Source organism: Asterias amurensis, chromosome 5 (genome assembly GCF_032118995.1).
Source record: "Asterias amurensis chromosome 5, ASM3211899v1".
Taxonomy (NCBI): domain Eukaryota; kingdom Metazoa; phylum Echinodermata; class Asteroidea; order Forcipulatida; family Asteriidae; genus Asterias; species Asterias amurensis.
The window spans coordinates 27,451,516-27,476,894 of NC_092652.1; the positions used below are offsets into that span (position 1 = coordinate 27,451,516).

Here is a 25,379-nt window from a genome sequence, read left to right on the forward strand (position 1 = left end):
AATTAAACTTGGTTTTAGTATCGTTTCCTTAAGCTTTCTCCTGAATATGATCTGCACACACTAATGGGAATGTCGAATCAATAGTTTATAAGCATCTGCGTTGTATTTCCATTTTCGTTTATTTGTATTTCTTTTTAATCGGAAAACTTGAAAGAATAAACCAAATTTGGAATCCGTATTATTGTTTGTCGAATACGGTGTTACATTTCAGCTGATCAAATATATGTTTTGTATTGTGTGGGCACCAGCTAAAATAATCATTGCACAAAATTAACATGCGTTTATATGGAGTAACAATGTTTGCTTGTTTGAGTTTAGTTTCTTCTCCAGTGTACATAGCAACCCAGCGTATACATTGTTTTATGGTGTATGGGCGGACTACACACAATTCAGCAATAACTTAATCGATGACGGTGGGTGTTTGTAACGGCGTATTTCTACACGTTGCCAACGGAAGCAGCATGTAGTAAAGTTAGATTCAGTTTGCCGCCTAAATCTCGTCTGAAAGGGATTGAGGAGGACGGTCGCGAGACTTCCGTTCTGGAAATGTTAACAGCTTGCTGGCAGCTGTTTCAATTCAACACAACTAGCATGACAAATGTAGTCTTGGTTAGGGAGGAAAACTAATTAAAACGATACTTTAGAGGAAAGAAAACTACAGATGTCATGAGTGATACGCGTGCAATGAGGTTTAAAGCTTTTCCGGTAAAAGACAAAATATATGAAAATTCATTTCCAAAAAAGTATCATAAAAAAGAGCACACTTTTGAAGGTCTCTTCCTTCTATACACTTTTTGAATATGTTTTCTTTCCGTTTGATCGTAAAACTTCAATAATTAATGATACCCAAAAGGTAGTTTCAGAGTATAGTACAAATGGAGAAAACACTGCATTTTGCGAAGAGTTATTGAACCCACATTGTATTGATATACAATGTACTCTAAACTACTGGCGATTTATTTTAAAGTGTCTCAATGAAGTTTCCGTCCAGTTCCTCAAAGAAAATGTTATGTGAAATATATTAAATACCATTGTAGCAGCTGAACGGTAAGAATGACTCGTGTCATTTTAGTCAGAGTAACGAGTACGCCGATTGTTGGTGGATAAAACAAAGTATGTAGATTCTACTCGAGGCATGGGGATGGTGATTTCACGATTTGTGAACGGCAGGTCAACAACACGTTATGCGCACTTTAAAGCATCATGAACCCGACTAGGATGAAAATAACCTCGAATTGAAACCATGGCAAAAAAAAACTAATCATCTCTCCCTTTCTCGCGTTTTTTTTTACTTCGTTCTCGTAAATTACCTTTGGGTTGAGTGTGTTTAATTGTTACCCCAGCCGGTAAACTACGGTAATTATCCTGATATGAATGGAGATTGAAATGGCACCAAGCAATTAACGGGAATTGTTAAAAGCAATTTCATGCAGATTTAGTCCCGAAATGAACATGTGTTAACGCAATATATTGAACTCTCTTATTGAACTCTCTTTCGGTCAAAAATAGCATCTCAAAGGCCTCATTGTCTGACGTCCATGGTTGCCCAATGTTCCCTGACAGTGTTTAATGGAACGTTACAGAAATGGTAAGAAAACAAATCAGGAAGATCACATATTTACATCAAACTTACACTGCCTAATGATGATGACTGTAGAAAACATCCATTCAAATATTTCTGTATGACATGTCACTTGGATGAGAAATAAATAAAACTAATTTCCCGTTTGGAGTTTATCGCTCAGTGAGCGTTTTTTTATAGTTCGATGTCATGCAAAATGTGAAAATCTGTTTTTCAATTTTTTTCTCGTGACCGAGATTGTCGATTGATCTCAAACTTCTACAGGTTTGTCAGTTTATGTGTATGGTGGATTACATAAAGTGCTTCCGTCCACTGTTTTGTTAGGCAAAACCAATTCTGTAATTTCATTTTAATATTGCGTACCATAATGTCATCCACTAATAAAGATACTTATGTCACGCCATAAACTAACACGCAAAAATTCAAAAAATTGAGGTTACAAAATAATTGATAAATCAGTCCTTTAATCGATCCTTTAATCGATCTTGAACTGATCATTTCGTTAGTGTGTAGGTCCTACAATGTATCGAAACAACTCTTGGATTCTTAATGCATGAAGTCAATTGCCCAATTCAACCGTCATTCTTAAACCCAAACCGGGGATACCTCTCCATCCTTATATACTTCAAATATTGACTTTGGAAAGACGTCCCTCCTGGCTGAAAAGCCACTGATGGTGTGTTTAACTTTCTCGTGTATTTGACTCTTATACCATAGAGTGGCCCTTTAGGTCGCGGAACATTTTAGGGCTCGGTCTACATGGGCTGCAAATAACGTTCACTTTGTGCAGGATTTCCGCAGATCACTATATTCTTCATCTCTTTGCATAATCCACTTTGTGGGTTTTGTTTGTAACACTTCGTTGACGCTTCAAATGGGATGTTATTGTCTACGACCAATGCGTTTAAGAACAAAAGGGAATTCACATTCAATAAATGAGAAAACAAACAACTATAATGTAGCTAAAACAAATCTATTGCAAATGTACTGAACCAAACAGAATATAATAAATCAGGTAAACAAAACCAGAATACATTTTTAGTTAGGTACAGGAAACATTGCATTTTTGTGACGCACTTTTCAAAACTGTTGAGATCGTTGATTAGACAAAACTAAACAGGTTCAACGCAACGAGATGATAAAGTCAGGATTAAATTGCCATATAGTGACACATCAAATGAAACTTGTTGCCAATTAGGGTTTCGCGTCAAATCAAATAGAGAGAGGTCGTAGAGGTGGATGAAATAGCCACAGTAAATATGTACTTAATTGATTCCCTCTTTGTCAGAGTTATTCTCACTCGATTCGAAGAGAACAAGTCAATTCATACTAGAGTTAATAATTCAAGAACATGACACAGTGTTCACAAAAACCATGTGTTTTCAAATCCAAAGAAATCGGGCTTCGTAGAAAGGTGATAAGAATAGTGAGATGTACGTATTAGAGTAGAGGTACGTTACGGAAACTGGGACTGGTTAGCAGGTGCCGGCTGGTCTAGCCGTGGGGCTTGTTGCATCAGGCCACGGGGTAGAATATCAAGGGAGTTGGTCGATGTCTCGGACATTTCCCAATATGACTTGTATCAGCAACGAATCTCTACGGAGTTTGGTATAAACTAATTGAGTTCCATGACATATAGGGTTCGAGTCGAGATCTTTAAACCAGGACTTTAACCGAATGTTGTATAACTGGTGTGTTTGTCTGCACTATGTTCTCGTGTCGAATACTGTTTAGGGGCTCAGATATATCAAACACAAAAATTTTACTTTATCATTTAGCTTAGTAGTGCCAAGGAAGATTTGTTCTTTAGTTAAGATTGCAGATGAATTCCTAATGTCAAGTTTAAAATTGCTTTTTAATTACCGTCGCTATAAACGATGCCGTATTGCTAGAAAACGCAAAAACACTTCCAAACCTTGCTGCACTTTTACGCTTTGGTTCTAAAATGTAATCATCAAGGCCCCCCCCCCCCAGCGAAGAAAAGGAAATGAAATCAAGCTGGTTTTCTTGTGAGCTATCAATTATTCATTCAGCCCTTTAGGCATTGGTTATACCGAACTGCCAAACTCACACGCCTTCAAGAGTAAAATCAAGAAATCTAGTTTCCCCGTGTTTATGTAAGACTCGCAAGGAACGCATTCGAAACCGTTTTTTTCATCGAACTTTTCGCTACTTATCTGAACAAACTTTACCCTACGGCTGATTCGAATTACTGGCTGGAGAGAAGAAAAAACAGAAGTGTTTATATATTGATTGATATTCCGAACCTAGTGTAACCGGTCAGATATAGTTTGGTCGGGCCAACAGAGAAATATTATATAATAATGTAGAAAAGTGTCAAAGTGTGGGTGGACTTGTGCGGGTGGGCAGGTGTGAGGTCTTGCCCCGCCTCCAAAACAAACACAAAGACTGGTTACCAATAGATGTGAGGTAAGAATGAACTGTACACTGGTCACTACCATGGTACCCTGAGATGTGGATCCTTTTCAATATGAAAGAGGTTTTGTTTTTGTAAACTATTGCCTTTGTTTTAGATAAGACATTTTCATGCATCGTCCTGGATGGAAAAACAAACATTAAGACGAAACTTGTAAGAAGTTATCGGATTTAAAAAACATCACTGCGCATGTGTAAGTTTTTTAAAACAAAAATTGCTACATAGTTACTTTGGTTAACTTTTTGTTTATAAACAAAAACACATCAAGCAAACTAGAGCCCGTTCTCTTTTCCCTGTTTTTTGAACCGCTAACTTTATGGGAAACAATTTCTTCCAAACTCTTACTGTAAAACACATACAGATCTGAGGGTACTTTTGCTGTATTCTCTTGGGTGTCGTTTTCACCTCCGGTTAGTAAGTTATCAAAAATTCATAAAAGTACAACTAATTAAGAAGGTGACGCGACTCATTAAGCATGCGCTGTAATTGGATTATCACTTCTTGATTGTTATGATTAATGCATAACATTTATAATTCATCTTAATCTTAGTTTTAATGTTATGAATTGTCTGTCTGGTTTTAATCATTAATCATAAACTCGAGAAACTTTCCTTTGAATTATAATAACGGAAAATTATGTATTGTTAAAGGCAGTGGACACTATTGGTAATTGTCAAAGACTAGCCTTCACAGTTGGTGTATCTTAACATATGCATAAAATAACAAACCTGTGTAAATTTGAGCTCAATCGGTTATCAAAGTTGCGAGATAATAATGAAAGAAGAAAACACCCTTGTCACACGAAGTTGTGTGCGTTTAGATGGTTGATTGCGAGACCTAAAGTTCTAAACTTGAGGTCTCGAAATCAAATTTGTGGAAAATTACTTCTTTCTCCAAAACTATGGCACTTCAGAGGGAGCGGTTTCTCACAGTGTTTTATACCACCAACCTCTCCCCATTACTTGTCACCAAGAAAGGTTTTATGCGAATAATTATTTTGAGTAATTACCAATAGTGTCCACTGCCTTTAATAAGAATTTCACATAATAAAATTAAGAACTGTTTGTATAATCAAATAATTGATGATTAAGGGATAAAACATGTTTGCGGATTCATATTTTGTGTCTTAGGACCAATTTGAAAATTAATGACCCTACGTCATCATGACGACATTGTTGGTTGCGTCATTTGGGGAGTCAGTGCCCCCGTTTGTTGACGCGGTGTTTACGTGTGCGATTAATTGACTAGCCTGCCATGGCAGACAGTAGCGAGAATACTGGTTTAAAGTGGTTCAATTTAGGTTGATAATTTGTGAATGAAGTGTCCTATTTTGAATGGAGTAATTCAACTCGCATGCGATCGTTGTATAGTTTGGTGAGCTAGAAACCAATGCATAACAAATCACATTGTCACTGCAGCTAACTTAATACATCAAATATTAATCACGATTGTGTGGAAAGAATGGTCCCCAAAGCTAATAGTAATAAATCATTAATTGGACACTTCTTCACGAACGAACGCCGACCAAGATGGGAACAGTTTCGGATCACAACAATCTTGAAGGGGTATAAGGAGAGGCTTGAAAGGGGGGGGGTATGAGAGAGGCTAATGAAGCCAAGATGCCTGAAGTCCAATAATGCAACCTTTTTTTGGTGGGGGGGACGCCTGGGATTTGTTTCGTCAAAAAAGATTAGTTTGATTTAGTTTGAAAAGAGATAATGTGATCTGATTTTGCTGCCAACAACACGCGGAGCACTGCACGTACACATACATTCTATTTTTATAAATTTTATTTTAAATCGAAAGAATTAAATTGTATCTCTGAAAACATTTCACACAACGAATGTTTTATACATTATTGTTATAATTATTTCGATTAATGTACTTAATCAGGAATCACACATGTTGATCTTATTTTCTCACCTCACCGTTCATAATTTTTTTAAATGGATCGCGACGATGGATTGGTTCGATTAAACTGTAATACTAGATTGTTTATTTTATGCATGTAAACATAATTTACCCTTAGACAGATTAAAGATTGAATCTTCACCCTCAGTGCAAAAAACAAACAAACAAACAAACAATCTTTCGATGTGTGTAAATAAAAAAAGACATTGATTGCCGTCGTTCTATTTATTTCTGTCTAAATTTTCCTTGTTATGCGAATTTATGACAACAACAAAAGTGTTTAAAAGTCATTTTAGAAAATAAAAACGTGAGCACCAGTCAGAGCGAAACTGTTAATGGTGGTTCGACGATACTTCTCCTGATAACTGCAGGACTAAATGGATGCATTTATGGCTGGAAATGTCTCGTTGACATCCTTTAAATGTTTTCATCCTGGAGTTCTCCTAATATTTTTTGCAAATTATGACAACAAGAAAAAGTTGTAAAGTCAGTTTAGAAAATGAAAATGTCAGTATCGATCATGATAAATCTGTTAATGATGTTTTAATGACACATTTATGTTAATGGTGGTTAATGGTAGTTTGACGATACTTCTCCTGATAACTTCAAGACTAAATGGATGCATTTATGGCTGGAAATGTCTCGTTGACATCCTTTAAATGTTTTCATCCTGGAGTTCTCCTAATATTTTTTTGCAAATTATCACAACAAGAAAAAGTTGTAAAGTCAGTTTAGAAAATGAAAATGTCAGTATCGATCATGATAAATCTGTTAATGATGTTTTAATGACACATTTATTGATAACTACATGACAAATTGAGTGGTTTTATGAGGGTAAGTGTCTTGTTGTTGTCCCTTTAGTGTCACTACTGGTATGAGACCTAGAAAATAAACCACAGTAAACGACTAAACGACTCACTGTGGTACCATTCTTGAACCTGTAATTGTGGCTCCTACTATTGTTTACAACATGTCACGGGCATTAAACTCCGTGATGGCACAATCGATAGTTCCGAGGAGCTACAATACTGAACCAATTAGTCCCGGAACTTTTGATATAATCCGAGTCGATCCGGCTGATGGCCGTGACGTCACTAAATAGGACCCATTCACAGCAGATGCCTCCGTCACTGGTTCTTTTGCCCCAGAAAAAGCTAATATTTGTTATTTCCAAACCGGAATGTTTGCCATCGTCCAAACCACGCCCGATTTCCTTTCGCCTGCTTACATTGTGTGTGACGTGGGGTCTAATTGTAGCGCTTTTTTATTTTCACTTGAATCATGTCGTTACCTGCTTTCGCCGGTAGAGGGCGTATTCTCAAGTTAAATGCAGGCGTGTCGGTAATAAAATATATTTTTAATTTGTCAACTGTGCAATATTGTCACTTCATGGCCACCTTTATGAAAGTATTTAATTGAAGTTTCGCGAAACTGTACTGCTGGGGAGATGAGTTAGGTCGTATTCTGTTACAAGAAGCTTTAGGCCTATCTTCAATATCATATAACAAACGATATTATGAAATATGTGTATATGCATTGTTGGTTATAAAACGTTGTGCCCATTAGATGCCCACTGGTGACTGAAAAAAAATGCTTGTTTGAAACTCTGTTTTTTTTTTATATCGGTCAATTCTCCCTCCGTCTAGGGAACTCGGCAAACTCACACAAGAGGATATAAACACCAAGCTGGCAACAGCCAATCTCTCTCATACAAACATTGGCTAAAACGTCTGTGAACATGGATTGCATAAATCAAGAAATTGTGATTAAGTAACTAGCCGACAATACTTGTTCTAGTCATTGTGAAATCAGTGGTTAGCTTGGTAGGATTCAAACCCGCAAACCCTATTTTTTTAATTTAACTTTAAACCTTTTGTGAACTCGGAACAAAGAGTGCCAAAAAGACATTTGTATGAGAGAAGTTTAACTCCTACTTCAATTCTGCATTTCTGACGATGATGACACGACGCCTTCTTGAGTATGAATGTCACTCGTTTCCGATTGCTTGAGGAACTTAATTACATAAGGCATCTCAATTTGACAGTTTAATTTCCTCATAAACAAAAAATATTATACAATTTTAAGCCGAAATTAATTGATGTTTATATAACAACAAAGGGTTTAGTCGTAGGAAAAATCGCCACATAAAAACCTTTGTTCGGTTTGCGAGAATATTATTGTAAATCAGATATTCACTGTTGTTAGTCTTTTTAATAACCTAGGCCCTACTAGTTTGAAGCATAAACCAAGATCCCTTTCAGACGAATTTTGGATTTGGTTAAGTTATACAAATGAGAGTGTTTGAATTAATCTAAATGATAAATTCCAACTTCTAACAATCTCACAAACATGTTAAATACACACGAACGCCACCATAAAGAGACACACACACCCACGTAAATCACACTTTAATTTAACCACACATCGAAGCAATATTCCACCATTTTACAAAATTGTCAGAGTGACCAAGAGCCCACGTAAATACTGTGATAATTACTTGAGCATATAGGCCTCGCCTAGGCGTTGTAGACGTAACACAAACTATGACTTAGAATAATTGTGTTACGCTGAAAACAACGCTGTAATGCTGGGATTAATGCAGACGCATGCAGCAAAGAAGGAGTAACTGTTTCATGTGTGAAGTTAAAAACAAATTCGTCACTTCATGGCATTGTCAATAAACGGACACTGATTCATTCAAGAGCAAATCAACCGAGCAAAGTTGGATCACCCACAGCCCTTAGCCACTTTATGGAAAGGTAAACGAGATTTAAAAGGTAGGCCTACCACAAAGCAAGAAGTTTTAGTGAAACAATGTTCCGGTCGCGCCGCGCCTCTCCCCGGTTGATCTTATCCTATTTCACAACGAGTTATTATAAAATATAGAAACAAAAAGCCTACACTAAGTGTGGATACACGATGTAATAAGTTTTCTTTGAGACTGTAAACCACTCAAACTATCATCAGACAAAAGTTGTGTCTATAGTATGTTTAGACCAATTTTTACTAAGAAACAGAATTTAGAATTCGCCCTAAGTTCTGTGTCAATCAAATTATATAAAAAAACTCAAGGAAGGCAAGCCAGACCAAGCTCAGTCAAATGCTTAACAAAACCCCGAAGTACTAACAAACAGTCCAGACCAATAAGTCTTAAAAACCAATACAAAGTAAATTACCGGTTGGTCAACGATAACGTCATCGAAGAAAAATAACATCAACAACCAGGTAGATTGAGTAAAACTGAAACAATTGCCACAATATTGCCTGCAAAACTAGCCCCAAACCACAAAACCTTAAAGAAGCATGATTCCACTTCCGTATTGAGGCAGTTGTCCAAGCAAATCAAATCTAAAACACAACCAAACCCAAAACACACGTCAATTGTGCCAGAAAGCAAACATGACCAACACCAAACAAACACGAAATACTACAGTGTCCAGTGTTTCAAATAGTCTACATCAACCCAAGCTCCATCACAACTGTGACTTAACCATCGCAGTATTGGACAGTGTTGACACTTCAACGATTCAAATAAGATAGCCGAGGTTCATTGTACAGTTTGTTTTTTCTGGTGTGGTTTGTTTGGTTACTTTAAAACTCTGAGGAGTTTATTACGTTTTTTAAAGTTCATTTTCTTGATAACTTTAAGAAAAAGGTCTTCTTACAAGTAAACTGATACCTCTACTCTGTATGTGTTAAGGCTGACACATCATACTTAAGTTATTTCTTACCCCCGAGCCATAGACGGATATCACGCTTCTAACAAGCACTAACTCGGTTTCTGATAAACTATAAAGATAGGTTCGATGTCGTCAATGTTGTTTTAAACCCTCTATCGAGAACATTCCTCCTCTCGGAAAGCAACTTGGTTGTTTTTGTTCAATGTTGGTCCCACCTGTTAAAATACTGGTCTAACTTTCCATTTTCTTGGACTACGTAAGTAGATCTAGAGAGTCAATCGGTTCACAAGTCTGTCAATTAGGCAGAGATTCTCGCCTGGATTCCCCCTCTGAGAATATCTCAATGTGAAAGCAGGAGATTAAAGTTCTTTCAAGTCAAGCAAAACACAATACACGAAAACAATTTCCTTTACGTTCCAGTTGGTATTATTTTTTACTTTTTTAAAACGTGACATTTTGTGATGTTCATTAAAGTGTCTGACTTTTCGAGGCGCTTTTAAGAAAATATATTGTTTAACTTAAAAGTCAAACAATATATTTTCTTTGCAGAAACATAACAGGGTTACAAAAAGTATTAACGCCATTTTTCCCGTATGAGTATTTTTTAAAGCAGTCGTGAACGAACGATAATAATGTCTCTAGAATAGATTTAACTCAACACGTAAAAAAACAGTTAATCCGTTTTGTCTTGTTTCAATCTTGACCTGAAATCCATACATTTACTTTATTTTAACTGTATCCAACATCTAATGTCCTACTCTAGTTGTAATCCTGGTTCCGTGAGTGCCTTACCCTAACTGTAATCCTGGTTCCGTCTGTGCCTTACCCTAGCTGTAATCCTGGATCCGTCTGTGCCTTATCCTAACTGTAATCCTGGTTCCGTCTGTGCCTTACCCTAACTGTAATCCTGGTTCCGTCTGTGCCTTACCATAGCTGTAATCCTAGATCCGTCTGTGTCTCACCCTAACCGTAATCCACGAATCCTGGATCCGCCTGTGCCTTACCCTAACTGTAATCATGGTTCCGTCTGTGCCTTACCCTAGCTGTAATCCTGGTTCCGTGTGTGCCTTACCCTAACTGTAATCATGGTTCCGTCTGTGCTTTACCCTAGCTGTAATCCTGGATCCTTCTGTGCCTCACCCTAACCGTAATCCACGAATCCTGGATCCGTCTGTGCCTTACCCTAACTGTAATCCTGATTCCGTCTGTGCCTTACCCTAACTGTAATCCTTGTTCCGTCTGTGCCTTACCCTAGCTGTAATCCTGGTTCCGTGTGTGCCTTACCCTAACTGTAATCATGGTTCCGTCTGTGCTTTACCCTAGCTGTAATCCTGGATCCGTCTGTGCCTCACCCTAACCGTAATCCACGAATCCTGGATCCGTCTGTGCCTTACCCTAACTGTAATCCTGATTCCGTCTGTGCCTTACCCTAACTGTAATCCTGGTTCCGTCTGTGCCTTACCCTAGCTGTAATCCTGGTTCCGTCTGTGCCTTACCCTAACTGTAATCCTGGTTCCGTCTGTGCCTTACCCTAGCTGTAATCCTAGATCCGTCTGTGCCTCACCCTAACCGTAATCCACGAATCCTGGATCCGTCTGTGCCTTACCTTAACTGTAATCATGGTTCCGTCTGTGCCTTACCCTAGCTGTAATCCTGGTTCCGTGTGTGCCTTACCCTAACTGTAATCATGGTTCCGTCTGTGCCTTACCCTAGCTGTAATCCTGGATCCGTCTGTGCCTCACCCTAACCGTAATCCACGAATCCTGGATCCGTCTGTGCCTTACCCTAACTGTAATCCTGGTTCCGTCTGTGCCTTACCCTAACTGTAATCCTGGTTCAGTCTGTGCCTCACCACCCTAACTGTAATCCTGGTTCCGTCTGCGACTTACCCTAACTGTAATCCCGGATCCGTCTGTGCCTTACCCTAACTGTAATCCTGGTTCCGTATGTGCCATACCCTAACTGTAATCCTGGTTCCGTGTGTGCCTCACCCTAACTGTAATCCTGGATCCGTATGTGTCATACCCTAACTGTAATCCTGGTTCTGTATGTGCCTTACCCTAACTGTAATACTGGATCCGTATGTGCCTCACCCTAACTGTAATCCTAGATCCGCCTCACCCTAACTGTAATCCTGAATTACGCGTTGTTTGAGAACTGGCGTTAATCAGACTCTAAACCCAACATGAGTTTCATAACTCATAACTTTCCTGAATGTAGGTCAGTTTAAAAGTTATTCCGTGTCCTACCACGAGACTAATTATTGAATGATTATTAAGAATGATCTGATTTCCTGACACCCTTATTGACTTTATATGAAGGAAGATGGAGTAAAATATTGCATTTACCGTGAAATGACAGCTCGACCACGCGCTTATACAGCAGCGTCGTAGACTAATGAGACGTTCAAACAATGTAACAATAGCATGAGGGAATTGACTGCACTCGAGGTAAATATTGTGCAGAGCTGCGTCACAACAAGCCTTTAAAAGGTAGTTAATTTCTTACCAAACTGTCCCAGTTCTGTTCCGGTTTTTGTTTAAAACCAACATCAATTATTGAGTGATATTTGCCTCTAGAAATAACGATCTTTAATAAAATCGGCAAACTCTGTTAGTGGTCTAGCTTTGGTAATAAACTGTGATTAAAGTCGTACTGACATGTCTATATTAATTATGGAGTCTATGTTTATCATTCTTACAGTAATTCAAACATAGTTTCAAGTTCACAAGCTTGAAAGACGTATACTCTTAAGTCAGACATACTTTTAAAAACAGAGTTTACAAATTGGTCATCAACCGTCACAAGCCGTTAAAACTGTCAACGAGTAGGGAGTGTCGCTACTCCAATTGATTTGCTGAACGGGCTCAAACTGGGCTCTATAAATTGAGTTAATTCGTCAGATTTATGTGTTTGAAAATCAAGTTTTTATCTGCTCGGGATAGGTACATTTCAGTTTGAGGTTTGAAAACATTTTGTTTTGATTTTATGTATCGATGCGTGAGTAAAAGACGCCTAAGGGAAACGCAAACAGTCTGGAAAGAAATTAAGGTCTACCCTTTGAAAACCAGTTTCAGCTTCTGCATCATTTGAGATTACACAAACATGAGGTGTATTTTTGTTATTGTCTACATGGATGTTATTGTTAACGACCTACCGATAATAGTCGCTCTTGCCACTTCGGTGAAAGATTTCTCATGGCTTCCTCTAGTCTACACGTTGCCCTTTGACCTTCCGTGTTGACGTCTGCTGTAAACGTTGGGTTTGGTCCCTGCTAATTAAAGAACATCAAAACAAATAAATGAGAACTAGTTGTAAAAAGATAACAATGTTTTCTTTTCTTGGTTGTTGTGATAACTATGTAATTAATACTGTTAGATTTAAGAAACACCTTGATGGCATTAAAGTATCTCTTTAAAGACAATAAACCAATATAATCAATTTAAGATGCATTTTAAAAAGCAGACCGTAACACGCCTTACGATTGTTATTTGAGAAAACAAAGGAAGGCAGCGATAACTTCAGAAGATGAGCAAAAGGAAGCTGATGTCGCGTCTCTCAGGTTTTAATTAAAAGACAAAGGGGAAATAGTTGTCCAGATAGAGACATCGTGTGCATGACTGACCTTTTTAAAGCAATTCTGTTTAATCATGTTTTTTTTCAATATGTCATTCTTTATTAAGGGCACTCTCCCAGTGGTATAACATTTTACCTTAAAACTGTATGGAATATCATAGTTCATGACACGAACTTGAGGAAGACTTTACACACTACAATTAGTTCAATACAAGTTCTTAAAGTCATTAAGGTTAGTTTCATAATTTTTGCAGGATTCCAGTGAAATGTCATTGTTAGTAATCTCCAAATAAAATCTCAATTCCAAAAAAGGTTGTCAAACCTGATGTGGAAAGGGGAGGCATGTGAAAGGGAATCACATTCCGAAGAACTATAAAAAAAAACAGATCGTGGCAATTTCATGTAATTAACAACTGTTTCCCGGCGTTAAATGTTGTGTTACTTCAAGAAAGAGGCCAAATAAAAATGTCCGTACATGGACATTAAACTTGTACTGGTAGGCGTGTTGGATAGTGAAAACAAATCTTATAAATGATGATAATAACCCTGACATTCTTCCTTTATACTCACTTGATTCCAAAGGTAGGCGTCTTGGCTAAGGTCGGACGATTTCTTTCTTTTCCCGGCTGCCAAAAGCAAAATAAAGACAAACATTCTATTGATTTATGATTATTGAAATTGCATCCTTAGGGGTCGGTCCCTGGCCTTCAATTAACAACTGCACCTGTAAATGGAACTGCTTACAAGTTGACCTACTAGGCCAGTAATTCTTTCCCTTACATTTGTTCTGACATGTTGATTCCGTTCTGGTAAGCGACGATCAATAATCGACTGAAACAAAACCCTTTTTTGAGAGTAATTTTCTGAGCTAGCGGGGGAAAGCTTAAGGACGCATATGCATGATTAGGAAGAAACTGAGTAAATAACTAGGCCTCTGAGGTCATAAGAGAGACTAACAGTAAGTGCAAGTTCAACCCCAACCGACAAAGAGAGAAGAAATACCGCTGATATATGACTGGGGTGTTGGGTTGCAGGAAGAAAGAGTCTGTCAATCACGTGTTATAGGGACAAGCCTAAAATAAAAGAGGCTTAGGCTTAGTCTGAATCTACCGGCTTTGGCGACGGCTGATGGCTGGTGGCTTTAAGTCAATTCTGCCATAGCCACCGTCTGAGCCATTTTCTTTTTACGCTTTCAGTTATTTAGCTTTTTATTTCAGAAGAAATACAGCTGAGATGTGACTGTGGTGTTAGGTTTCAGGAAGAAAGGGTGTGTCAATCATCTGGTGTGGGGACTAAGCCTTGTGGATAAAGCTGCGTTCAAATCGACCGGTTTTGGCTACGGCTATGGATGGCTTCAAGTCGGTTATGCATTAGCCGCAATCAGTACCAATATTTCGAACGCGGGTAGTTATTTAGTTTTTTGTTAGATTTGAGTATTTCGATATTAGGGCCGATGTTATAACAAAGAAATTATCGAAGAAGTGATTATTAAAAAAAAAAAATTGCAGAGCCCAAAAATGAAAAAAGGGTACTGATCAGGAAAACCTTATGGAATGAACCAATCTATTAAATAAAGTTAATAATTAAAATACGCGAAAATCACACATTTTTGTTTGTACATTAAAGATCTTTTGACGTAAAGGTGAACTTTCCTTATTGTTGATTCAGTCACTTTCGGCAGAATTGTTTACTTTATCAAATTATACAAAAGACAAAGACGTGGGTTATACGCCTAATTTGGTTTGGACACTAGCGAGTACAAAATTGGGGGTGGGGTGGGATGAAATCACCAGGAAATTGAAATAAATGGCTAGATTCCAGATTAATTTGATTGATGGTTCCTTCAGGTCAGGCCTTTTTTTATTGAGTGCATGTTTAGCTTTATTCTGACACTAAGAGATGTAACGGAAACCGATGCCAGTGTCGCTGGTTAATTGAAAACACGTATCTTTGTAGGTATCAAAGCCAATGTAGGTATCGGACCCAAGTAACCATCAATAGCTGCGTAGTCCAGTTAATATTAGGAGAATCCAAACTGGTGGATATCGCTTTTATATTGGGAGTCAATATGCATGGGTGAAGCTTAGTCAGTGAATTTAAGTCTCTTGAGTTTCGTCAAGTGGAACTAGATTTAGAAATGTTCATTTCTCAGTTTGTTCTGGAAAAAAACAAAAACACGAAAAAGTAGCTTATACAAATTGAAACATTACAAAATAGCCGTGTTAGTATGAAAGTTTTTAGATAAATCACAGTAGTAGTAGCAACTAAATAATTTGTTTTTTAAAATGTAGAAAATAAAATCTACAGATGCAAACAAACTGCATGAGCTTTCGTGGAAACAACAACTTGATCAAATGCAGGGTATACGCAAAGCACGCGCAATTGTCATAATAAGACGAGGCCCGAAACACAGACCGTGGTGTCTCTAAAATGGCTGATGATATCGTAATTTAATTCAAGCCCAATAAATCCAATGAGACTCAACATGCGGCTAGGAACGGCATTGGACGCATACGGGTTTCAAACTAGTCGAATAATTTGTTTACTTCTCTTTTCAAATATTTGTGCCCGCCTTCCTCATTTATAGAACTATTTCTTGTGGTCCGACCTCCTTTTACATGAACCATTGCTGTGTAAAGAATCGATTTCTTTGGTGTTAATGGCTCTGTAGGCAAATAAATCTATACCTGTTATTTTCTGCATAGTTAATGGAGTATAGGTGAGGAATAGTTAGTTAATTAAATTACGTTCCGACACTTTGCAATTAATGTGTTTACCGGAATTTTCATTTGTGAACGGAGCAGATGGGACTCATTATTTCACGGTTACTTTAGCATGCTGACGTCAGGATATCAAACTCTAACTATCTGCTAGTCTCGAGTATCCACCGACTCAACCAATCCTGAGTTAGACCTTGCAAGTCTCGCGTGTTTTCGAGCATTGTGTCCGTTAAAGGGCGATATTTTGTTTCGAAAAGTCCACCACACACTGAAGCAGTGGAAACCCATATAATAATATATAAAAAAATTCGTATCAATTTTTTTTTTTACCGAAACACTTCAAGAAATAGCTATCTCCCACTTGAATCCCAACTCTTGTTTTCTGGCGTCGGCTGATGATAAACAGTTTACCCTTTGGGAATATCGTTTGCGTGTGTTTTAATACAAGTCTTTCTACACAAGATTTACCGATTGACAAGAATTTTAGAATATTCATTCAACAGTTCGCTGGCTTAAAAGGAAGCGACTGTTTTACATGTCTCTCTATTACACTTGGTTAGAATTTTGCACAAACTATCCAGTAAGACATTGTCATGAAAGCTATAGGGAGAACAACGTGGGCAAATACATCAAATTTTAATTTGTTTTCTATGAAAGATTCATCAACCTGCAATGCTTGGTTGAACAAGTTTTTACCGCAAGATTTTAAGGAATACAAGAATGACACTTGTACTTCAGAGACTTGCAAACAGTCCATTGAATATTCCAGGTGTATATTTTTATTTAGAGAAACACTTAACCTATTTCTGCTGTACCGGCTCTTGAAAGTTTGAAAAACGGCAGAATGACAAAGTTGACACAGCCTAAACGTCTTAACAATACTCGTGTTTTGTTTTCAATAACAAAACCCCCACTACACTTGCTGTTACTCCTGCTGCATGTTGATATTGCATTTATTGTTGAAGTTGGTGTCACTTTTTACTGTATACTATTATATAAACTTATTCTAATACTGGTTTCTCTCTTTCATTTTCCAAAAGCGCTTTGGGACTTTGTTGTAATTTTTCGCTGTAGACAAACTGTTCATTATTAACAACAAACAACTGTATAAACAAACAGACTACAACATCAATTGAAACATCGCTATTACATGGTTAAGATACTCTGTTAACGTTACTACTTGTTGTTTACGTGTAGACCTATTGTTCTGTTATTTAGCCCATACGCCATACTACAATCTTAACTGTTTATTGCATAGTCAGCCTAGATGTCTTCTTGCTCTATATATTCCATCGATACCCTCATATGTTTCACTACTCCTGGCAGGTCAGACCCAAATTTGAAGAAGGTTGTTGTAATAAGCAACGTATTATTTCCCGCCGAAATATTCTCTACAAAATGCTATAGCCAATTGGCTCCCTATAGGCATCAAACTTATTGACCCCTGTTTTTGTTTCTGTGGCAACGAAGTATTTACTGTCCCAGGGTACACGAAGCTTCTTGCCCATGGCACAGATTTTTTAATTAAAGAATTCGGGATTATTGTCCCGAGGTTGAATGGAGTTATTCGGTATTTGGGAGCTGAATCTAAAACTGGTATCTCGTAAAGAATTACTTTCAAACGCTATATAAACGATTATCCGGAAATGGATACTGACGCGAGCTGACTGTCTTATTTCACGTCTGTTTTATTTTATTTGTTTGTTCTGATGTTGCGCTTTGTAGATGACAGTGCAGTTTCTTTTCAATTAAAATATAGTTTAGGAAAGACCTTGAATCGACCAGATAGAAAAGACCACTCTGATTTTCAATGTGGCTTTTATTCCCTACACTGCAAACACTAAGGTGTTATACCATGTGTGTTTTCATAATATAACCAATTGAGAATAAAAATTTACATCATATATAGGGTGAATCCACAAATGTAATTTGTGTTGGCAACAGAAATTACTGTTATTTTAAGACCTTATTGTGTGAGCTCGATAATATATGTGAAACATCCATGATGTCAATTTAACTAACCGAGTTGCAGTGCAGGTTGAAAGTATTGAATAAACTTGTAAAATATACCCAATGCTTAGACATGGACAAAATTCCAACAACTTAAATATTTGTCAAATGATCATTATTTAAACAATTGTGGCGTGTCGTATTCGAGAGGTTTTCGAGCTATGGGGTTTCTGATAAGCAGATTGTGAGGTCGCGTCCTGGTCGTGACACTTGTGTCCTTAAACAAGACACAATAACCACTATTGCTCCTTCCTTCGTATGGGACGTACAGCCGTAGGTCATGTGTCTTGTGAATGCATGTAAAAGAACCCGGTGCACTTATCGTCAAGAGAAGGGGTTCGCCCCCTGTTTGTGGTTTGATTTGCTGCATATACGCCACAGCATCTTGTAAACAAACTACATTGTGCCAAAAAGGAATATTTCTCATACTTTAACAAGTATAAGTCCAAATACACCTTGAATGAACATACAAATCACGCAAAGGGACATCAAGGTGACATACGGTATATGTATACACTCTAAAAACTAAAGAGTATAGAATCCAACACTTGCAACAGTTCGGTGAGTGACAACACTTCCAAAGTGTTGAATCCAGCATTGTATATGTTAAATATACAGTATTTTAAAGTATTCAGTCAACAATTTAAGTGCCAGTTTAACGTTTACAAAGCTGATCCAACAATTCTAATGATTTTTTTTTTTAGAAACGATGAATTAACACTTAAATTGATGAAAAAAACCTTTCTGCGTTGTTGGATCAAAAATTTAAAATGCTAGATTTAACAAACAAAGCGCTGGATCCAACACTTTCAAAGTATGGTCACTCACCGAGCTATTCCAAGTCAGTTGGATTTAACTCTTTAACTTTTAGTTTTTAGAGTGTAAAAATGGTCAATTATTATTATAATTAAAAGTCCTTATAGGATAGGAAGTATGATTGATTTGAGGCACCATACATCACCACCCCACCGATGAACTATAAACTAAATCTCAATGGAAATCAAACTCAGCTCCTTCCCCTCTCCGATCATGCCCTGGATAATATCTTAAAGCTCATAGTGTCTAGATTGTAAGATTACGTCTTGAATGATCTTATACGACTGTACAGCTTCAAATGCCAGATCATATCTCTTAATTTAACCAGGTTTTCCACATCATGAGAGACTACTATTTCCGATTTAAAACCCACTTCATTTGACGCTTTAAGCTTACATCCCATTTCCTAGTTCTAACTTTAAAGTTTCATTCTATTATTCATGCCAATATTCTAATTGAGTCCCACACGTTGTTTACTAAAAGTTCAAACCACAATTTATTTGTAGCCTTACAAGTTATTTATTTTATTCGCCTAGTCTATGGTAGCATTCATCTTGTTGCATTAATTATGAACCATTGACTATTCTGCAATTTATTTTAAATTGATTGATTACACTCTAAGACCGGATGGCTTGATTCGGGTATGGGTCAAGCTGGCCGGGGGTTCATGTTAAAGTGACCCGGATTCTGAATCTTATTGACACCGATTCCAGGTCAAACTGACACATAAATGGACGAAGGCAAAATCCGGTAAAAATTCGGATCTTTTGTTTGTTAAATGCTTGACGATTCGCCCAAGGCTGTTTTTTTTAGAACGTACATTGCTGAAGAGATTTACGCTTTAGTAAACAACTATTTTTATACAAAATTTACCGGAAAAACAACATGCCGAGGGTATGTTTTTATTTTATTTAATCAGTCATTTGGGGCAAAAGTGATGTCTGTACGGTCCCTATGACAACATGAGACGAAACCACTAGTTTGAATGACGTCATGTTTAATATTGTGAGGTAATGCTCTTTGACAACCGCCCGCGTCGGTTGTACATAAATTCACCCAAAACGAAACTCTGACAAACTCTGACTTTGACCGAGCCTTAATGACACGACGTGATTGTGTTTTAATTCCAAGGGTAACTTGTGATAAATCACTGGGGAGGGTATCAATACGGCCACCAGGGAACTCAGGCATACAGTATACACTCACAGACTGATAGTATCGCGGGGCACCAACGCCTTCAGACAAGTTGAATGCTGAATAGTCCTGAGAGGAAAAGATTATAACCTTGTCTCTAAACTCAGAGACAAGTTGTTCATCGATTTGTAACCATCCTACGGTTCTATTGTTTAGTACTTTCAAGATCGAACTTTGGAACTCTATATGACATTTCTTTAACGGCTTGACGCGTATTCAATAACTCATGGTTAGATGACTGTGTGTAAAATTGGCTAATAATGATTATGTTAATGTCTCTAACAATGTTGAGAAACAGCAGAAGCCTCTGCTTTTAATTTCAGCCCCTTTGTACAGGTGTATACGTTTTAAGAACTGGTTTAAATTATTTATATTCAAAACTTATTTGGTTACAAATACGTGTTATTTATTAAACCGCAAACCGTTTCATTATGCTTTTTTCTTTCTTTTAAGGTCCACCAGAGCAACAAAACGAATAAAAATGTGGTTTAGATTTATGCACGATTGCAACCATTTTAACATTTTACAACTCCTCCATATAGGAAAACATTCGCACCTGTTTTATGGGAAGTTACAAAAAAAATATATAATGAAATTGCTAGTAAAGTTCAGTTGAACCATTCGCTCAATCCCTTGATCATCACGCGACTTGGCTGGATGGTTGTCATACTCAAATAGTAAGACATCAGAGTCAAATGGATTCGGTATCTTGGAGATGTATGTTCGTCTATAGACCGTTGTTTACAAGACACGCTCGTGCGATCACGTCTAGCACGCTCCGGAAATAATGTCAAGAAGTCCTAATTCAAATACTTCGTTTTTTTTTTCTACTATAGCAACCCTGGTTGGAAATAATTTATGTGTTACACCAAAGGTGTTAAAATGGGCCATCATAATAGCATTGAAAGAAAGTTTGTTTGTATTTTTCTTGCAAACAGAAATGCGTATATAACCAATGGTTATTCCACAAACCGCAAAACGCTTTTGTAATAGGAACTTCACAAATGTTAAAGTAATTCAAAACTGTTTATTGAAACCAAACAAAAAATCATACCATTTCCTTCACTCTAAAATCTGACGGATCAAAGGGGACCTGTGGCCGATTTCACAAAGAGTGAAGACTGAACTGAATTTAACTGTTTGTTTTCATTTTAATTGCCAATGAAAGTGTGATGTCACTATGGTGGTAATATTGACAACTCTTCTTGAAATGAATATTAGTGCTATGTGAAATTGAGCTCTGGCCCAATGCTTGGTCAGCTTGATCTGGGTTAGTTGGGATTCGTAGCTGATATTCTGGGTCAATTTGACCCATTTGTGACCCAGCAACGGGTCAAATCCGATTAATCCGTAAACTGGGTCAATTCTGACCCAGGAGTTTAGAGTGTGTAACCCGTGGACCTCAATAGGGAACTTAACCCTCTGCGTGTAATGAAGAAACGTTGTGCGAGATACCTAATAGGAAACGACCCTAGCTTCAACTGACGAAAGAAAGAGTATCACTAACGCTAAACCTAATCTACGTGTTAAAATTACATCCCTACAATTACTCGGTGCACCTTGAAGACGAAAAAAACCTCATCGAGAAATAAAGCTACATGAAGACAAGGATGGGATGGGAATTACAGTAAGACAGTCTTTAAAGTAACTCAAAGGTCTCTTATCAATGAAGACGTTTGTCAAGATTGGTTTCATCGAGCAATCTTACCGGCGCTGCATGGGTTCTGTTTACATTCCCTTGATATCTAAAGCGTCTCCGATCTACAAATGTCTACATGAACTTCGGCCATCGCAAACATAAAGATTGTGTTTGTTTGACTCTCCTCGGGTCTATCATCACAGAAATGTAGCTTAATATTTATAAAACACCAAGAGTTTATAAGTTTGGAGATGGGCTGAATTGTGTTTTTCCAAACAGTGTTGAGTGTTTGGAAACGCTAGGGGCGTTCATGATTTCAGGTTGTAATTATTTGCACTGTCAACACATCGTACTTAAAGTTTATGTTATCATGGGATAGTGGTGTATCTTACGGATATTCTATGGGGAATTCATATGGATTCAACAAATAGGTCTTTCTCAGAAAATGTGGCTTCTTGTAATCGAATAAAGTTACGACACACTCGTAGTGTGTGTTAAACATTTCCTGTGCCTGTTGGTGTCAGACGATCAGTGAACAAGAAGAAAGAATTTGGATGGATACTAGCTTTAGCGTCCATTCTTTAACAATTGCATATAGAATACAATCTGAACCAGAGTTTGCTCTTACATAGATTTCGATAGATTTCGTTTTCCAATCTCAATTCCACTCGACTGATTCAAAAACAAGTATATTTAATAGAGACGATTGATACTGAACGTTATTGGCAGCAGATGTCAATCAAAGACCCTTTAATGCATTATTCTTGGTTTGAAGTTTTGGATTCAACGTAACTGTGGCTGGTGGCACTTTGCTTTAGGTGTCTTGGCCTACCCCAAGGAGTCGCAGCTAAACAGAGCAATCCATAAAGGGACCCAGTAAGTGCTAGAATAACACAACTAGTCAGGTCTGAGTGTGGATGATACGCTACTAGAAACGTCGCCTCTGGCATCTTAATATTTGAGCTTTCAATCCGGTGACTGTTGATGAAGTATCTTGGGATCTCAGAATCCTTTCTTAGGGGTCTATCAAGACCTTGAGATTCAGTTATTCTTCATGCCAAACTCTTCAAATAATCTTAGCTTTCTTTAATTGTCAATGTAATATAAAATAAATATGATATTTGATAAATCTACTGCTGTCAGGTAACTTCCTTAGGGCTTTAGGTTTGACCTTATACAAGCCCTTAGGTTAGGCCGACAGATACAACTACCTTTATGTAGTTTGAATATATTGATAAAAATAGTATTGTTCAAAACATGATTTTACTGTTGTTTCATATAGTGTGCCACAGATATTTAAAGATAAAAAAAAAACACCCACAAACGTTAAGTGTTCCATTCATATCATTACACGCTATACTACAACGATATCACTTAACCACCCCGTTCGTTCAAAAGATTCAGAATTGACCCCGATTTGTGTCCCCAGGGTTAAACCATTTCTAGGTCAGACTGGGCCCGGGAACCCGTGTGTTTTTATGAGCTTTAACTCGAATTCTGCGTCAGTTCGACCCACTTCCGGAATACAGGTCAATTCTGACCCTGGAGTGGTTCAGAATTCCCCGTTATTTCTGTGGCTGAGGACACTCTCTCGAATGATTGAGAAAGTAAAACGTAGAATGTTTCCTGGTAATGACAGGTGTTTAAACATTTAATGTGAACAGTCTCAGTTAAATCTTGATTGAGACCGCTAAATGATGATGACAGTAAGATAGTTATTTTAATACTCACCATGGGAAACGAGTGACCTCAGTTTACAAACCGAGTCACATTTTTTGCGTGGACGCTCTGTGAGTAAAAGAGAAAATGAAGAATCATAAGCTGACTGGAATATTGCATTCAATAAGTTTGTGATTCAGGACACTTGTGAAACTTAACATGATGGAAATATAACTATATTTAGATATGATGGTAACATCAACCGTGTGGTTACTATGACGACCAGTCCCCCTATCCCCAATTGATGTCCGACCCCCCCCGCCCCCACTTGAAATGTGGATTTGTTTACAAAATTACCCGAAAAAACGCAAAATTTGTCTACTTAAACACAGACAATGCATTTGTTATTACTTCCACGGCAGATGTCTAATAACAAATAGTTCATGACAGAACGAAAGCACGGAAATGGTTTTTGTTTAGAAAAAAAAACAACCAAAAAACAAAAACCTACCATCTCAATTTATCCGAAAGTGCCCTTAAAAGATGGTGCGCCCTATGTGTCCCAAAATATTTGACCATTATTTCGACCCTTATTATTTCTTATGTTACGGTCACGTCAAACGAGGCAGTGTACAGGCAACCAGTTGCAGGCAAACAAGAGTTCATTCACACTTGAATGTGCTCGTAATAATTGGGAATTGTAAGTCTTTTTCAAACTACTCATGTGCTACCAATGTGGCCCTGTAGCATGTACTGCAGTTAGTTGCCTCCAAATTGCCTGTAAAAGTTGCCCTTCGCGTGACAAGGCCCTGAGAATCAAAGAGATTTACATACCATCTGACGTCATAACTATCATCTGACTTTGACAGCGAGGTCCGCAGATTGCCTGTGGATGTTCTGTGTTTAAAAAGAAAATAAATCAATCAATTATCAATATACTTCGATCTATGATCGAACATCAAGTCTTAAGACAATGATCATCTATCGATTACCAAGTCAGCAGACCCGGATGATATTTTGTAAGAATCAATCGATTTCGAGTCCGAAAACACAACACCTATATAAATCCCTCCGAAATAATATCGTTTTTATTACATCTAACTGTAGAGTGTATGAAACAAGTGGACTATGGGGTTTAAGGGCGCGATCCAAATACCCATTTATACTCCTGGGTGAAGGTAAGCTAAGTATGGTTAAGTGTTCTGCTCAAGAAGACAGTCGCAGTAAACCCATAAAATAAATAAACCCATATTTGATTACAAATCGGCCTTCACTGAGTTCGGTATGTTATCCCGTGGTCACCGCGCCCATCGCTCCAAGCCAGCACTATGTGTTAAAACGTCGGTATCTTTGATCCAGAAGCCATGACAGTAATTGGGGTCAGAAATATCACATCATTGTTAATATTTAGGCCAACATATCTCCACATAGGGCAATATTAGTATATATGACTGTAGTCAGTTAAAGAAACATATACATACGGTGTCCTTGCCATTTTAATTACAAGGAAGGATGGCACAAAAAGAATCGATTTGATTAGAAACTCATCTAATTTCTCTTCACACAGTTCTTACGCTATGGTTGAAGGCAAATTTTCCCCAGATGTGGAACGCAGTAAATTAATTTGTGCGTCAAGAAATGACTCAATTGTGAGAAATAGAGATACTGACGGGGAAATAATGCACTCAAGTTTAAAGGGAACGTGTACGTTTGCTAATCGCTCTTAAAAATAAATGGCAATAGCAACTTTCACCAGAAGCCTACAAAACGTTTATATTCCTATTAAATAACTTTTATTTTCCTGCGTGGAAACATATTCACTCAAAAACGCAGCCACCAAACAATCGAACAATCAAACGGACCCCAAACCTAAAGGTATACTTTACCTTTAAGGAATATTATGACGAGTGCCTCTTTAATGAATGAAGTTGACGTAACTTGGGATTCATGTAATACGGATAGTTTTCTTTATAGAGAGATGCTGGATTATAAGTCACTGTATCGTTGGTCAAATCTTTATTTCAAGGTTTTTTTGTGAAATGATGGCAGCTTTTAAACGCCGAAAATTTCGCTTTCTGGTTCACGGTAATTTTTGTTGGTATACTTTGTTGGTTTTAGAGTAAATTCGCCCCGGAAGTGTCTATTTGCCCTTTTT

At 37.5% G+C, this 25,379-nt stretch overlaps 1 protein-coding gene across 2 annotated transcripts in view; it reads right to left on the reverse strand.

Annotated features, from left to right (window-relative positions):
- LOC139937244 (uncharacterized) overlaps positions 1-25,379 on the reverse strand; it is a 31,872-nt gene that overhangs the window by 3,089 nt on the left and 3,404 nt on the right. The window contains exons 2-5 of one of the 2 annotated variants that reach the window (XM_071932332.1): positions 24,059-24,121; positions 23,297-23,353; positions 13,757-13,812; positions 12,768-12,881 (exon numbers count right to left, since the gene is read on the reverse strand). In XM_071932332.1, the coding sequence (XP_071788433.1) occupies positions 12,768-12,881; positions 13,757-13,812; positions 23,297-23,353; positions 24,059-24,121 (290 nt within the window). Of the gene's footprint in view, positions 1-12,767; positions 12,885-13,756; positions 13,813-23,296; positions 23,354-24,058; positions 24,122-25,379 lie in introns of both variants that reach the window. The other variant, XM_071932331.1, reaches the window with a different exon arrangement.